Source organism: Bombus huntii, chromosome 8 (assembly GCF_024542735.1).
Source record: "Bombus huntii isolate Logan2020A chromosome 8, iyBomHunt1.1, whole genome shotgun sequence".
NCBI classification, from domain to species: Eukaryota; Metazoa; Arthropoda; class Insecta; order Hymenoptera; family Apidae; genus Bombus; species Bombus huntii.
The window spans coordinates 15580031-15598314 of NC_066245.1; the positions used below are offsets into that span (position 1 = coordinate 15580031).

At 34.8% G+C, this 18284-nt stretch overlaps 1 protein-coding gene and 1 long non-coding RNA gene across 4 annotated transcripts in view; one reads left to right on the forward strand and one right to left on the reverse strand.

Annotated features, from left to right (window-relative positions):
• Positions 1-3117, forward strand: LOC126868739 (uncharacterized). Its single transcript, XR_007690732.1, has 2 exons — positions 1-2207; positions 2423-3117. It is a non-coding gene; the product is annotated as an uncharacterized LOC126868739 (long non-coding RNA).
• LOC126868677 (laminin subunit beta-1) overlaps positions 3104-18284 on the reverse strand; it is a 15550-nt gene continuing 369 nt past the window's right edge. The window contains exons 2-15 of one of the 3 annotated variants that reach the window (XM_050624416.1): positions 16649-16878; positions 16286-16395; positions 15429-15753; positions 13742-13868; positions 12429-12476; positions 11197-11422; positions 10706-11005; positions 9176-9738; positions 8795-8974; positions 8323-8648; positions 7143-8196; positions 6421-6928; positions 5237-6320; positions 3104-5136 (exon numbers count right to left, since the gene is read on the reverse strand). In XM_050624416.1, the coding sequence (XP_050480373.1) occupies positions 4165-5136; positions 5237-6320; positions 6421-6928; positions 7143-8196; positions 8323-8648; positions 8795-8974; positions 9176-9738; positions 10706-11005; positions 11197-11422; positions 12429-12476; positions 13742-13805 (5325 nt within the window). In that variant the 5' untranslated portion in view covers positions 13806-13868; positions 15429-15753; positions 16286-16395; positions 16649-16878 and the 3' untranslated portion in view covers positions 3104-4164. Of the gene's footprint in view, positions 5137-5236; positions 6321-6420; positions 6929-7142; positions 8197-8322; positions 8649-8794; positions 8975-9175; positions 9739-10705; positions 11006-11196; positions 11423-12428; positions 12477-13741; positions 13869-15428; positions 15754-16285; positions 16879-18284 lie in introns of all 3 variants that reach the window. The other 2 variants (XM_050624415.1, XM_050624414.1) reach the window with 2 other exon arrangements.

Here is an 18284-nt window from a genome sequence, read left to right on the forward strand (position 1 = left end):
TCGTTAATTCGCAAAAACTAAGAGAAATACATATCTGTTCTTTTTATCCCAATTTTTATTATTACCTTTTTTCTATTTCTACATTTGTTAATCTACATAGAAAATTTAATTAAACCAATGTGTAGCAAAAATACAATTTAATCTCAAAACGATGTAAAAAATAATATTAGGACTGATTAACAGCGTATCAAATTTTAAAATTGCTCTTCCATAACAAACGGAAGATTTGGCTTGTCGCATTTAAAGTATAAAAGCTTGAAGAAAGTATAATATAAATCGTTAACATTAAATTCTATAGAATTTATTTCCAAACCTTAAAGCTAGACACGTGTCCCATGCCTTTTTGTTATAGAATATTCTACTAATTCCACTAATTCTTCTTTTTATTTCTTTCGTCTTCCTAAACATCTATACATTTTAATGCAATGCTTTTCTTTCGTTCCTTTGTCAGGAAAATTCCATACGAATTCGTTCTTTTCTCCAAAGTAACACGAAAATACCAGAAAATCGCCTCACCTTCCAAACCGAAGCTGTTTTGCATAACCAACCCCGATTGGACCGGTTCACGTAACCTGGCTAGTAAAGGAATGCACCGTGAGAAGAACAGTATTCTTATAGCCGTTTTCAGGACAACGAAGACTAAACTTTTAAACTTAGGGCGAAAGGTTCGTATAATCAGACTGTGCATACAATGGACATTTTACCTAAACCTTCGCTATCGTTACGATAATATTTTATCTTTGAGAAAAAAACGAATTCATCTCGTTATTTTCGCTTTCGTCCTTTCGGAAATAATTTTCAATTTACATAGCTTGTTGTTTTATGATTACAGGAAGGTTTTTGCGTCTGTAAACTAGCTAGGTTTTACATCATTGGCAAATATTCTTGGGAATGGAATTGAAATTGTGTAACTAATTCGAAAGGGCTTCTTCGCTGAAAATATCTCTTAGGATAAATTATATATCGTAAATATGTGTCTGAACCATTAAAAATTTTTCACTTGCATTTATTATCGATTTTTATCGATTTATTATTTATTTCTTATCGATTTTTCGGTTGTGTTCCATATATTTGAGGCAAATGTATAGATAATGCTAGTGTAAAAACGCCGGAATTCCGTCGTCTATATTTATTACCGATAAGCTATCTACGATAAAGCATCCAAAAGCAGGCTCGTCTTATATGCATTCACACTTTCACACTGATTAATTTTTTTCTACTCAATTAACAGTGGTGCTTTTAAGCTTTCATATAGAAATTTTACTATTTTACTTGAATACATACTATAATAGTGTATTATAACAATATTCGATTCATACACTACGAGTAAATTTAATAAACAATTACTTGAAAAAATGATAAATTTCGTCTATAACTCGTGTTAAACCGGTACAGTTCCAATATTTTTAGAATTTCCGTGTCCATTTAGCACTTTTCAATTATTCGATAAAATATAGATATAAATATCGATAACATAAATACGATAAAAATATTAAGACGAAACAGAATAAAATAACCAACAGCGAAAATGGCCACGTTAATATTTACAATGGTTTCCATATATACTTATAAGAAAGTTATTTTACTGCTTACGAAGTATAATTAACGATTTCTTTACGGCAACCGATTGTAACTTTATACTTTACATCCTGACCGGAAAGACTAAGAATCTGACCGTACGTAATGCTTGCTAATATATATGCATTTGCAGATAATCATAATCTTCGTCCAATAAAAGTAATCGGTTTTATAAGTTTCACGAGGCATCAATGATAAAGGTCGTGAATTGTGCATTGAAAAACTCTTTGTTAATGATGAATCACCATTAGACTGAGATACTTTCTCCTATATCACGAATCAAGCTTACGCATTTTCATCAATTTGCACTAAACGATTTTCACATGCGTACGTAAATGATCATTTTTTTAAATATATTTTTACAACTTGCTTCAAGTTGTTTAGAATTTCAAAATTCTGTTTCTAATAGTAATGTCGGACAACCACTGGTGCGCGTCCTGAATGAACTCATTATGCATAGTACCAGGAGCCCATACACCATTTCAATTCAACAGTGCTGTCTATTCACGAAATACTACAGCGTCTGAAGTCGATTCTAAAAGCCAAAAGGCTTAAGCACGAATAGGTGCGTCGAAATAATAAATGAAAAAGATCCATCTGCAAGAAGAGAAGTCTTCGACGGTAGATATGTAAGTGCTTTTTAAAACATAACCAATTTTTTCATCGTCGTAAAAATTTTATCTTGACGCGTGCGTTCTTTACATTTGGTTTCTGACGAAATGGCGATAATTTCAGATATATGTTTATAATTCTTAATTCGTTTATTTAATTGTTTCTAAACTTCTAAAAAATAAAAAGAATAGTAAAATCATGTGGAAATTGATTAAATGAGAACCTCTGTTAGATTCGACGTGAATTGAGGAAGTTCAAATGCAGACAGACGGGACACGATGTCAAGATTTTTGACAGGGGCACGAAACAGCGGGGTGCACGTGTGGATCGAAACCAGACTCCGTGATAATAAACTACAAATACTATTTTTATAAAGGAGTCGTTACACATGTATCAACCGAACTGAAATATGCTGGGAACTTTCCTGACAACCTATCCTAATTTTCTCTTATAGGAAGAATTAACAATAAGTACAAAAAAATTTAAAGTTGCTAAATCCATTTTATGAAAAATATTTCAAATAAGAATCTTTTGTTCGCTTATGATATATATCAAATAATTTTTCAAGCTAATAATGCTTCGCTTTAATATGCTGTATGATTAATAATATGCTTACGACATAGAGTAAATTCGAATAATACAGAACATATCAGGTACATATTTTAACACGGGTTCTTTATTTAAAATAAAATCCTAACATCGAAAATATTTTATCACCGCGGTTCCACGTTTCCGGCAAGTCCTTCCGTCTTTTAACAGCGACACAGCCATACGTTAAGGAAATATTGTTATCACGTCGAAATCCACGATGTTTCATGTTATCGTGCTATCGTCGGATAAGATTTTCTTTGTGCTTTTTCTTACAAATTCAAAATAACGTTAAATATAACTTTTTAATAAATGAAATTAAAAATTGTGTTTTTTCAATATTATTTATTTTTTTTAACCTGTATTTCTCTCTCGTTGTACAAACGTAGCTGTTCGTTAAATACAATTAAAAATCGTTTGGTTCGCTTAAAGCTTTGTTTCATTTCTCACCCGAACAAGAACAGATATGCAATAATAGCCGTTACTGACAATATCAATAGTTTGGTTGTTACTCTAAAACATAGATTTATAAATAACTATAATGCTTTTTTATCGAGGAATTCTCTTTTTGGTATTTTTAATAACTTCCTCGACACGTATTATTCGTACATTTCAAATCTCGTGGCTTCCATAACATAACACATTTATACAACTGCCTAATATTCTACAATAATTTATCGAAATTCGATTATATTCATTAAAAATACGTAATCAATGAAAAATGCAGTTTTGCGAAAAGGCGTAATAATATATTTACATACTATTCATAAAAATTGTATCTATCTATTGCACCCGTGTCTTATTATAAATGCAATGTATGTAATAAATGCAACATTTTATATAAGTACAAATCTTATCTTAAGATGTATAGAACAATAACATTTATTGTGAATCAGGAATCGATATTGATACTTTAATTTCTATTATATATTAACTAGCTCAATCATTTTTCTCGAATAGTAGACGGTTTATGCGGTGTTCGGTTCATTTTAAAATATTTGGTCCATGATAATAAATGCAATGAGAAAATTCGATTTTCGTTTATTGGCACTTTTTACGGTTAGTTGAAAAACGATTTAAAGAATTCTCCATTATTAGATTTTCGAAAAGTTACGTACGAATTCGTGTATAAAATACGTAATATGTCAACAAATAAATGGCCCCTTCGTTTACCACTATGGCACTGGAAAAATTATTTCCTTCGTTTCTTTAGAATCAATATACTTTATTATAGAATCCGAATAATTCTTAGGAAAAATAAGTCTCGGTTTAAGATTTCACGATCCTCTCTTTAAAGTGACCTATATTCTATATATTATTTCTTTATATTCACATTGATTCGATCATAGTAATGTATGTTACTTCTTTACGTTTTAATTACAGTACTCAAGGAGTACAGTGCTTGTACCGTTGGGCTTTTTGTTCGATTTCCGCTAAATATTTCTCCATCTCTCCATTTAAAGAATCAACCTCCGCCATCAAATCGGATAGCATTCTCTCGTTATCTCTGTAAACACTCTCCATACCGTCCAAGTCCTTCAATTTCGTCGATGTATCGGCTGTCAACTCGGAGGCTTTTTGTAAGAGCTTCTTCGCCCTCAATATATTCCCTTTGCTCTTGTTTGCCCTCGAATTCAACGCTTCGTCCGCTTTTCTGTATTCCATAGCGAGTTCCTTCGTCTTAGCATCTACCTTTTGCGCTTCATCGGCTACTTTCCGCGCCTCGACCCTGATTTCTTCATTCAAAACAAAATCGTTTCTGACCGATTGCGTTTGTAATTGTTTCAAGCGAGCGTCCAAAGAGTCGACCGTCTGAGTGGTGCTGTTTGCCTGCATCTGAGCTCCCCTGGTCATCTCGGCTATCTCTTCCAAGTCATTTTCGAATCTCCTGACATCGCGTTCAGCTTGATCGATAGCTGCTTGTGCTCGATCTTGAGCCCTCTGAGCATCACTCAATAAAATTACCACTTTGTTAGCTAGATTTTGTTTCGCGATCGCTTCCTCTTTTGCTCTGTCAGCATCATTCTTTAACTTTTCGGCCAATTGAAGGTCGTCCCTAGTATCCGCGAGGATTTTCTCGGAATCGGTCAAGGAACCGACGATGCTCTTAATACGATCGGCTAATATTTTGATCTCGTCGGGCTTTAGTTTGATATTCTTAGCCAATACTTCGTTGGCCAAGTCTCTGACCATAGCTGGTGTGGGTTGGTCCTCCTCCAAAATGTTACGGACTCGTTTGTTTATGTCAGCGAGATCTTTGCTCAAGGTATCGGTTAGATTACGAGCTCTTAAGGCGTAGTTGAAGGCATCTTGAGCATTCGACCTGGCTGTCGTTGCATCGCGTTTCACTTGAACCATCTGGACAAACAAAATTTGGATCAACATAGGAAACTTCGAAATAAAAGGTTCGTTTTAGCAAATTTATGAAACGAAATTGAAAAAATATGTCATAACTTACATTACGAAGTAACTGTTCTGCCTCGTCCTTGTGGTTCTTGATCTCAGCAGCCTGCTTCTTAGCTACGTCCAGAGCTTGATTAGCCTTGGTCACAGCACCCGCGTCGCAAGACAGTCCACCACAGAAACCACAACCAGCGCCACCACAGACGCTGCTGCAATCCGTCACGTTATCTCCACACATTTCGAGATTTAATCCTGGCATAATTCCATCAAAGTTCTTCAATTCCTCATTTATTTTATTCAATGACTCCTGGTTTCTCTCCTGTGCCTCTATCACGAAAGCACGATTCTTAGCTAACAAGCTCTCAGTATGTTTGCGGAATCTTTCAGCGTCAGCCAGAACGTTGCTAGTGTCGTTGGCCATTTTTTCCGCTTGTCTAGACTGTTCCGCCATTTGCTGGGTAACGTTAAGAGCGCCTAGGACATTCTCTTCCTGCAATCTAGTCGCATTTTCTTTAAGATCAGCAGCAGCTTGGTGCAAGTTGTTCGTTCTATTTTTCAAATTTTTAAGAGCAGCATCCCCTAGATTTACTCTTTGACTGACATTCTCCAAAAGATTGTTCACTTCTTCTAATTTCTTGGTGGATTCTAATTTCTTATTATTCAAATCTATAGCCAAGTCATTTAATTCGTCCAAATCTTGACTTCTAATGGAAGCGTTACTGATCAGTGCTTGGACTTGATCCAGAGATTCGACCATGTCGTCGAATTCTTGGCTATAGACACCGGTCGTTCCAACCTTTTGAATTCTCGATGCCTCTTCGATCACAAGATTCGTCTTGTTTCTCAAACCAGTCAGCGTCAAGTCCCAATTGTCGAAACACTCTCCGCAAGGATTGCATTGAGGCGCATTTCCATAGTAGCCACGATCGCACTGATCACATTTTTCGCCACCGATTCCTTTGTGACAGACGCACATTCCTGTTTCTCTGTCGCACTGCTGACTGGCAGAACCGGTTAAATCACAATCACACGGATAACATTCGACATTAGGGTTTCCCCAGTAGTTGGTTTGACACTCGTTACAACGTCTTCCTCCGAAACCTGGTCTGCACTCGCAAGTACCGTCGTACGGATTACATCTATCGACAAAAACAGGTCAAAGTACATTTTAAAAATCGATATTTTTAGGCAGATTTGTTTGAAAATATTTAAATATTTAATAAAAATTGGCATACGGACCTGTCGGAAACGCTCCCAACCGCGTCACACTCGCAAGGATCGCAACCTTGGCCACTGGCGATTCTCCAATGATTCTCTTCACAAGAATCGCAGAGTAAACCGATAACGTGAGGCAAGCAGGAACACTGTCCAGTTCGGTGGTCACAAGGACCAGCGTTTCTATCTGTACCCAAAACGTCGCACATGCAGTCCTCGCAATCCTGTTCTAGAGCATTTCCATAAAATCCTGCCTTGCAAATCTGACAGTTGGTTCCATCAGTGTTGTAGAGACATTGAAGACAGCGTCCAGTTTCAGGATCGCAATTTCCGGGTCGACGTAAGTCCGTGTTATTGTTGCAATTACACGACTCACAGCTACCACCGGGAACTTCAGGATTACCGAAATAGTTCTCCGCGCAACTTTCACAACGCGGACCGGTGTATCCATCGAAACATTCGCAAATCACGTCATGAGTCACCGGGTCTAGGGAACAACTCTCGGCGTACGAATGTCCAGAGTCTATGGTTCCTGTAAATTTGTGAAAAATTGGCGAATGAATAATACTTTAGTAAATAAAAATTATGCATGTGGAATCTATACAAAAAAGCCGACAAGATACCATGGAAATTTTATATGTATATATAGTATATACAGATATAATATACAGTATAAATATATATAATATATAGATAAATATACAGTATAAATATATATATATCATTACTAATCTAATCCAACTTACCCGGACAAGGGCACGCTCTACATGGAATATCCACACCAATCCTAGGATCACCGTAATACGTCTCGATACATCTATCGCAATTGTGTCCAGTCGTGTAGTCCCGACAATTTATACAGGCGCCAGTCTTAGAATCACAGCTTTCAGCATGACCATTACACTCGCACCTTTGACAATGAGGGAAATTCCAGAAGCCAGGCTCGCATTGACCGCAAGTTCTACCATAAGTATTTGGTCGGCACTTGCATCGACCTGTTTCAATGTCGCAAAAATTATCCAGCGCCCCTACACCATCGCAATCACAGGGAATGCAACCCTCCGGACTAAATCCGTAAGTACCAGGCGCGCAACGATCGCAACGCCTGCCAACAACGTTTTGTTTACAAGGACACGTGCCTCCGTAATTTTCACACAGCAAACTGTGCGATCCAGTCGGATTACACTCGCAAGAATGTGCTCCGTCATAAACGTAGTAACCGATACTATTTTGGTACTTCTTGCAAACTTCTGGGATATTATTCGTTATGGCGTTAAAATCGTTATAAAAATCACTACAATGATATATTTCGTATTCCTGCCGACGAAGTTCGCCAACTACCGGCGTTTTAAAGAAAGGAATGGAGTCTATTTTTGGTCTCAGAACGATAGAGTCGACCAAAATAGACGCGGACGGTGTGTCCATGTGATTATTGAATTTACGGAATTGTAACAGAATATTGTATCGTTTCCCTGCTTCCAAACAAACGGATGGTTGCACAACGACGCTTCTCGATCTTAAAGGAAGTTGCGCGTATAGTTGATCGTACTCTGGTCTCCATTCGGCACAAGGACCATTCGGATCCACTGGACTTTCTCTCTCGATGATTATTTGAACATTCTCCCAAGATCCAGCCTGAATTGGTTCATATCGTATGATGATATCGTACCATAAACTTTTACGTATATCGTCAATCGTGAAATTCAACACTGAACCTTCGAGCGCTTTCATAAAGCCAGTTCCGGTCCACGTACTATTCCTTCCGTCGCGATAGGGCTCTCTTATCACCACTTGGCAATTCTAAAATAGATTGTATTACAAACAAAGTTATAGAAATATTTGCAAGAAAAAATTGTGTTTTATATTTCGGCAATCTATAAGTTGACTTTTTAATTATTTTTAACAAAAAAAAAATTGAATAGTTACATCGCTGGCTCTGGATAATTCACCCTCGTAAATGAGAAAGTCTAACGATCCAGTGTAGTAGCTTTGTTCAGGTTGGTTACAAGTTCTGCCGCTGACGTGAGGTCTACAGCGGCACTGGCCAGTGACTACGTCGCAAGAATTCTCGTAGGAACCACCAGGATCGCAATCGCAAGGCTTGCAACCGTCTGGATCTTCCGAAAGTCCCCAATATTCTGGGAGACATTGGTTACAATCGCGAGCAGTAACGTAACGCTTGCAAGTACATTCGCCAGTCACCATGTTACATCCACGATTGTCGATGGTACCCAGGATGTTGCAGGTGCAAGCTAAACAGAACAATTTATTTTCAATTCTTTTTTTAATTTTGGAAATTTATATCATTTGCTGCTTGAAAAATCTGGAGAAAAATTTAACCAGACGTATCCTAAATTGTGAAAGAAAAATTCGTGCTGAACCGTTTACGAATCAATACCTTGACATCCCTCGGGATTTTCAGGATCGAAGTTCCAGAAACCATTTTTACAATGATCGCAACGACGACCTTCGACATTTGCTTTACAGTTACAGCGGCCAGATTCGCCTCCGGTGAGAGGATTGGTTATCGAATCGCATATACCGTCGTCCAAGGAACCACCTAGGTCGCAGTCACAAGCTACGAACAGATAAGAAAAAAGAAAGTATAAAATTCCATTTATCACGAAGTACACTATGAAGAGAAATTTGGAGTATCGTTAAATTCCCATAGATGTAGTATCCCATAGATGTATTTTTATACATCTATTATTCGAAGTCTTCTAATGAAACAGAATCTACCAAAGATGTGATTGATAGTAGTAATAGATAAGCAACTTACGCAGACATGCTTCAGGATGAGTAATATCTTTGGTCACGTCGTGATAGAAGAATGGTTTGCAGAGTTCGCAGTTCTTTCCCATAGTATTGTGTTGACAGTCATCGCAAACACCGCCAGATACTCTTCCAGAATTTTCATAAACAGCTTCGTCGAAATGGCAAGAGTTCGTGTGATTGTTACAAATACATGGTCTACAAGCGTTCGTCTGCTTTCCAACAGCTGGTTTCCACGGAAGATCATTGTAGAAGTCTTGACATTTTTCACAATTCAATCCCGTAGTATTATGAGTACACTCGCATCTGCCGTGCACCATATTTTCCTCATCAGGGACTCCAGGAAGCGGAAGGCATCTAGATGCATGACCGTAACAGGAACAAGATCCGCGAATCACTATGTTTTGAATGGCATAGTAATATTTCTCTCGAATTTCTGCGCGGTCGTCGAGAAGATCGTCTCCTAGAGTGTGCAACCTAGTCATGTTTATGCGAAGGTTCGTTATTTTCAGTTGGTTCTGCACTTCCTTGGAGTAGGGGTTGTCTATCTCCAAATTCTGAGGCAATACTCTGGAAACAATGAAAAATTTACTCAATTGTTATTCGGATAATTAAAATAATTGTGTTTAACACTTAGCCAACCGCGCGCGCCACAGCGAGCTATACGTTACTCACCGCGCTCGGACAAGCCAACCTATACGCTGTCCACCGCGCATTTTTCCAAGTATCGAGGACTAATGTTCACTACTTAAAAAACAAAGAAGTCTAAGAATTATTTAAGTGGTCAATTATATTTTGTGGTGATAATCTTATTTAAAGATTTCACATATTGTTTATACAAAACATGAAATCAAAAGTATATATTAAAAGTATAAAAAATATAGGTAAAATTAAGAACAGTAAAGATGATTAAAAATAAATAACACGACTTGAACGTGAAATTAAACATTCATAATGCATTTTAATATTTTTTTACAATGTGGTATCGTTAGATTATAACTTTATTTAGTCATAATCGATAATGTAACTTTTTAATTAATTTTAACACCACTAAATTGGTGTATTTTATCATATACTGTACTTTATAAAAGCAGAAAAAGTGGCGCAATTAATTGGAAGCAATTCCAGGTAAACAATAACTGATAATAACAAAAAAGAAGAAAAGGCGTTGCAAAAGTCAAAAAAGGGAGATCTCCCCGTTCGGTTACGCAACGATGTATTTTACAGAGGGGAGATCTCCCTATTCAGTTGGCTAAGTGTTAATCCACTGAGAAGCAAGTTATTTACCATAATTTAAAAAATGTAAACATAAAATCATTTTCATCTGTCACACTTTCTTTGTACAACAAGGATTCTTAATTATTTTCCATCAAAGTAATCATATACATAAAATCATATCTCGAATTACAAGACACGTATTCTGTAAATTAATCACTAAAAGATGTAATTATTAGAAATGTCAGTTACATGCAACGTATCTAAAAGCAGCGTTGTGCTATTGAAGTTAAATGATCCCTGGTTATCGTTATTTACATACCTAAAGATAACATCACCTCCAGACGATGGCGCCACGGCGGAATACCTCGTCTCGCAGATAACATCCGTCAGTCTCTGAGGTTGTTCCGTAGACACTCCAGGGAAGTACTTTTCGCAATTGTGCGCGAAGTATCGATACACTTGCCACGTTTTACCAAAATCGGACGATCGTTCAATCAACATCTTCGCCGGTCTAAATGTTTTGAAACGGATGATGCTGTGGGTGAAATGGAACTCCGCTTCCAGATCGAAGCGTATCGTTACGTTCTCCACGCCATTTTCCGCTTGCCACCAATTTTTACTGTTGGATTAAACGAGTAAAATTACGACGCCATTATGTAAGAATGATATAAATATAATTAATAGTACCAAAGTAGAAATTTTATTTTTCTTATTCAAGATAAGTGTTTGAATGGAAGTGATAAAAGATATTTTTGTAAAAAAGAAGGGAGAATTGAAAAACATAAACGTATAATTTAATGGATTACTTACTCGGTAACTACATTTTCGATGTTATGTTGCTTGTTGGGCGACGATGCGTCGCAAAAAAAGCACTTCTTCCGCTCCTTTAAATGCGAAACGATGCAGTACCTTTCAGGTTTTGTAAGACCGCAAGTAGATGACGCGGACAATCGATTTTTTCGACCGATTAATAAATTTCCTGTAGAGGGGTAACATGAGCTCTGCTCGCAGGGATGCTTCCTCTTTATTTGTGCGCCTAAAGAAAACATAATCGAATTTCAACAAATTTCTTCGCGAAAGAAGAATCGAGTTAGCTATTATTTTAGTAATTTATCTCCATCCCCTTCAGCCAGTTCAAGTATCCTTACATCGTCAATTGGTAATTACGTTAATCGACTGTTTGTTATTTACACTGGGTTAACGAGATTCCCAGATACCAAAAGTTAGTGATCAAAAATATAGTGTCCAGATATAATTGCCTCAACCAAATTAAAAAGATACGAGGAAAGAAATGTAGGATTACTCGCTGATCTTTTTGACCTTCTGCTTCGAAAGATGAAACGTGAATGTAAGTCATCGACTTGCATAAGACAGGAAAGATCTATGTTAGATCGTTCGAACGATGTAGCAAAAATTATTTTAATCAACAAGAAATACTGGCGATATTAATCATGTACACCTGTGACAGTTTAATCATAGAACATGTCATTCCATGTAGACAATAGATTAAGCAACGTTATCATTATAACGATAATAGAGCAGCTCTATCATGCTGGTTATAATTGTCTGTAAACAATGAGCAACGTGAGTTTTTGAAACCAGCGAGAACGGACTACCTCTTGGACTGTGAATGATCTGCCTTGGCCAATAATGGCGATCTTCGTTCACCTCCGTAGGTGACATATCTCCTCTCTGGATTGATCCTATAACACCCCGCTTTTATCTCCAATGCTCACTGCTATCCGATTCTACGTATTCTTACAAAGAATTTCTTAACGGTTGTTCCAAACTTTATTTTGATATAAATTCTTTAAAATGAAACTTTTATTTTAATGTATATTTTGGAGATCCAAAATATTTCCTATGTATTATACCCTGTATATGTGTATATAAAAACTATATATGTATTGTAATTTATATGAGAAATGCTAATGTTCTCAAATTGAAATGAAATATTGATCATTGAGTTGCATTCACGGTTTGCCGATTCTTTTATTGTTTTTTTATTATTTTAAAGTAATCGAAATGATATTGAAACTCACCTCTGGCTGGAATAACCCTTTCCCTGCCATGTTGAGGCTCTGCGATATCTGAAAGCGGAAATGATCTGGTTAAAAAACTATTTTGTAGACTTTAATATCTCTGTACATGTTTTATCATTCGTCGTTTAAAACGATAAACACAGACTATCTTACATAAAATAATCAACATGAATTCCTTTCACTAAAAATTTCCACGAAAATATGGGAAATCTTTTAACACTTTGTTTTTTAATCTACAAATCTAAAGAATACTGCTCATTTTTTGGAGACGCTGGACATGGATAATAAATATAGGATGAAAATTAATAGCTACGATTTTTCGGAGAAAAGTTTAAACAAAGATAGAATTATTCAGTTATCACGTAGAGTTCTACTACCGGTTGAAGCTATCGCAAGTAACAACCGGATGTTTATGATGTAGCTTCTCTAGAGACCGTTAAAAATGAATGAAAATTCTCCAAAACTCGTAAAAAATTACGTTTTATTGATTTTAAATTTCTGATAACTCTATTATATTATGTTATTCACTAATAAGAATTCTAACTTTTTCTAAATTCTTACGTTATTATACATAAATATTTCAATATAATTTGCATAAAATATTTCACCATAAAATTATTTTGTTCTATAACAGTTATAATTTTAAAGAAAATAAAATGCTACTAGATATCTTCCCATATTTTCTTACAATATTTAAATTGTAAATGTTGGGATAAAATGGAAGATTTAAACGAGCAAATGCTTTACAAGAACATTTTTTAATGATCTATTGGTACTAAACGCCTTTTGATTTTATTACTTGAGATTTCTAGAGCGCTTAGATTTTGGAGACTGAAATGAGCTTGAGAAATTCAGAAGAAAGGCAGGTCGAGGGGTCGAATCGCTATCTAATCGTGTGGATAAAGTGTCTTCCAGGCCACATTAAGAATAATAACTGGATAGCACGTTAAAATCAAGACGAATTTCAACTATACTGTTTTAACCTAATTTTTTTTTTTTCGTCTTGTTCAACCAGAAGCACATATCGACAATTGAAATATTCAAAGTAAATTTTAGGAAGCTTCAATTTTCTTTAATCAATCTTTATGAAAGAAAACTTCGTAATTTTACAAATATATTAAGTTGACACCGGGAAATTTTTATTCCAATTTTTTCGAAATAATTATTATCTTATAATCTTATTCTATCTTACAAAATTTTATTAAAGTCATGTATACAAATGATATAATACTCGATAAGTATAAATGCGAAAAAATGAATGATAACTGCGGCAAACATGTGTTGAATTAAACGTATTAATAAATAATACTTACCCGACACAATAATTATTGCAAGTAATAGTATTGCAAAAATTGCCTGAGAAAATGCTCGAGCCATTTTTGCTCCTCCCCCCTATCGTTTAAATTTCTTGAACAGAATTTAAGCCATCGGCAATATATTCTGGAAACAAAAAACATTTACTTTTTACAAATAAAATTTATTTCGTCTTTAAACAACGATGGCAAAATGATACTAAAAGCGATCATAGCTGAAATTTTTCTTTGAAGTTCGATGAATAACCAAACTTATCTCAAGGTAAGTCCATTCCAGAAAGATTTGAAATCTTGGAATTCTTATTTTCTTGGAATTCTATAGAGAAAATTTCCTTTGAACGCTGTAGATTTTACAATGTGTTTCTGTCAGTCAGAAAGACTTATGTCTTTCCAGTATCTGATATTTACTATTTTTTTTGAAGAGGTAATGAATCACCACGGTTGTAGATACCCAGTGAAATTTTATTTTCAATGTGTATTTTGTGTTACAAGAGCTTCCCAAAAAACTAGAATTCAAATTTCATCAGTTTTATATCAATAATATTAGTTGCTTTCACATAAATTTATAAACCTAGTAAACAAACATAATGCTCGCATATTAAACAATCTGAGCAATAAATAAGTGTAGGATTTATCTACAATGTATTAAGAATCACGATGTTTGCCATACATATTTCGAATCGTCAATGAGGCACTTTCGATACAAAGAACCATATTATAAATGTAGTAATAGTACTACATTTTTATAAACGATAATATATATAAAATTGTTTAGTCTTTCGATTATATAATATTGGCGTATAAAAAGAATCACTACTAATGCACTCCAGTTTTGTAAATGTTTATCGCGCATAGTTCAATGACCAAACGCTTTCGTAGATCTGGAACGTCTGATAAGTTGTTAAATGTTCACGTTCAACGAACATCTTTTTTTTTAATGTTTTAGATTCGAATATTTTAAGTAATGTAATTAAGATCGTCCTAATTCATTATTTTAGCAATATATTAAAGAATACATATATTATCTCCCATATAAAAAAGTATCCTATATTCAAGACAACTTTGTATTGAATGTAATAATCACAAATATTGTATATCACAAATATTGTCTTTGTTATATTATATTCAAAATATACTACCTCTACTATACTACACTCAAATATTACTGCACTTTATTTTATTTCAACTTCCTTATTCCGAAAAGTTTTACACATTTCCATATAAACAAATACTTCTTATCAAACCTATATCTTAAATTTAAAATTACAAAACTCTCAATTTGCAATTCTAAAATTTCAAGCTAATTTCTAAATCAACTTACACTTTACATATCAACAATTTTTGGTCATTCGATATTTCTATTCCGAAATGGTACCTATTGTTAAACGTCAAATTCTTCCATGCAATTATCCAGAAGGACAATGTCAACAACTAATATTTGCACAATTTATAAACCGCGTCTAATTAAAATCACGCATACGAATTCACACACATATATGCACATAAGCTTTCTTTCGTATCGGTCAGATTTTTAACACATCATTACTCGACAAAAAAAAGCAGTAAGCCGTTATTTCTAAAGTGATGAGGCTTACAGACAAGTAAACGATCCTGATACGGCCGAGAGCGAAGCAGCATCGAATGAGAAAATGAGAATAGCAAGAACAAACTGCGAGAAACGTCTTACCTAACTCGGTGTATCGTGTATCTCCCTTGAGAGAGTGTCTCGTGTTGTGACCTGGCAGACGCCTCGATAGATCCACGACGAGAATCGAACGACACAAGTAAACTGATTGAGAAGCCAATGATCCAGAGTGCACTCGATCCCCGCGATACACCGTTCCGATCAATGAGATGAGGAATGGACGAGAGACAAAGTCGTTGTGAACGCCTCTGGTGACGCGCCTCTCTCACGGTGTTTCTCGGTTAAGGAGAACCTCCGACAGTGGCCAGTGCCGTACGTAGAATGAGGTCCCTTCTTTGCCGGCTCGTGACGAGGGTGCTGACACAGGCTGAGGGGCAAAGCGAAGTTTCTTAGAACGATATCGGAGTAGGGGAACGAATGCGGGGGCGTCTATCAAGGAAAGGTTTACTTAGGGATTAGCCGCTTGCAATAATTTTATCTACAAACGAGGAGACTCGTTTTGTTTCTCTTTGTTTATTTGATAGATTAAAGGATCCTAAACGAGATTAAACGAAATGTTGAATTGAGAAAGATGGACGAAGTGATTCACCGGTTATTATAGTTGGCTTAGACTTAATGGCAAGTCAGAAAAATTGTGTATTTATTAGTTTCGAGGATTCCATTCGTGGGAATTGATGTATTAAGTTTTTAATTAGAGGTCTGAGAAATTGTTTTGTGAAATGTATTTAAAAATTCTTTAAAAATTTATATACTTACATTTGTGTATATTTTAGATATTTTATATGTATATTTTTTTTTTATATTTTATATGTATAAAATTAATAGAATCTTTAACAATAAAGCAATATGATCTTTAAAATACCATAATCACTGTAAATTATTAATTTCAGACTACGTACATATGTATATTGAGCAAGCTTTTGGTAAACCATCGTGTTCCATTTAGCCCATCATGCACTAAGAGAAACAGCTTAATTTATGGCACCCTCAAATGTCTTCTCTTTTTCTTCTTAAAATCGAGGGTGACAAAAGTTAGACGATCGCTCCAAGCGTCAAGGTTTTTTTTATATATACATACATATATGTATGTACATACATATATGTATGTATGTTAAGAGGAAGAGATAAGTTATTGTTATTTTAAAACTGAAAAACTAGATTGTCTCTGTGTAACAAAAATTATATTCGGGCATTAGTAATACGTAAAAAGTTATCGTGTAACAATGCAAAATTATTGCTGATGTAGTAGTATATGTACATACATAAAAGGTACATAATACATAAAAGATTGCTGTCCTGTGATATTCACAAGTCGTTGTGTCGCGCTGCGGTGTCCATTACATCAACCAGTTGGCTACAGTTCACATGTGCAGCACACTTGTATTCGGTTTCCTTTATTTCTTTTCGCTTCGGTTTATATCTGGCACACCAAACTGTTGAAACTGACTGACTGACCAGTATCTCGGTTGTTGGCTATAATCGGAGGTCTTTTCTACAAAAACGACTTAGTGCAATCGTTTGAGAAAGTCCCCTCCTCCTTTTAAATTTAGATAGAATTACAAATATCTACGATTCTTATAACATATTAAAATTAATTAAAATATTATGCAAATAGTATTGATAAATCTTTAGTATCTGCTGCCCAAGGTTATATAAAGGTTATATAATAAATTGTTTAAAATTGTATCTTTTTAATCTGCCATATTTTGAAATATCGACTAATTTTGTTTTAAGTTCAAAATGGAACAAGAGTACAATGACCTTTATAACAGAAGTGCAGTAATGAAGTAGAACTCGTACACGCGAAATGTGACAAACGAATGTGATCATCGAAAAGGAAGGAAGAGTAGTGTGGGCTGTGTTATCACTATAACGTATCCCGGTTATGATAGTAACGTACGATTGTCTCCTCATTCTTGCCATTTCTCTTTTACATGTCATCCCTATTCTTTTTTTTTTTAACTAACACACCGACACAGAATCAACGACTAATAAATCACCCATACATTCGATAATTAATTTTTAAAAGAATTTTCTGAAATATTTATAATTGATATAACAATTCTTTGAAAACTGTTCAAACGTACAAATAACATTCAATGATAATAAAATTATTATTTTAATTGGCACTAAAACAAATGTAACATCTTTATTTAGTAAAATAAAAATTAAATTTTGTTTGTGTTATACATTTTTTTAATAATCATACAAAATATAACAAAAACATTAATGTGTAAAAAATATAATTTTATTACAACTTGGATTCATTAGTAGATTCATTAGGAGATTCATTAATAGATTCATTAAGTAGTAGGTCTATATAGGCATTTGCTATCAAATCTTCATGTTTTATACCTAATTTAGACATTAAGTCCTGAGCAATCTTCTCACCACTTTCTATATCCTGTTCATCAGTCAAGACTACCTAAAATAATGACACTACTATATTATTTTACAGGTGCAAATGTGTAATGATCCATTCCTTGTGGTTCTACGAACCTCTAATTCCAAAAAAGTTCCTAAACCTTCAACATCATCAATATGTACACGAGTTTGACCAATCATATACAATTTTCTAGTCTTTTTTACAATGCCTAGACGACCATTTGATGCACTTAAAATATTTCCGACATGACTACAAGCAAATTTGTTTAGGGTTACTTTTTCATAATCGCAAAGCTTTGGACCAAACTTATTAGATCTTCTGTAGTAAATTAATTCTCCTGAATCATCCTATGTGAGAAAAATATTTATCTTATTACATAATTAGATGATTGTTAAGATCAATAGTAGTAGTTATCCTCTCATATTTTACTGTGTCATTGAAAGCATCGTCATTGCTTTTTGACCTGTTTTATCTTTTGCATCTGGTTCTAATATATATTTCTATCGAATTGA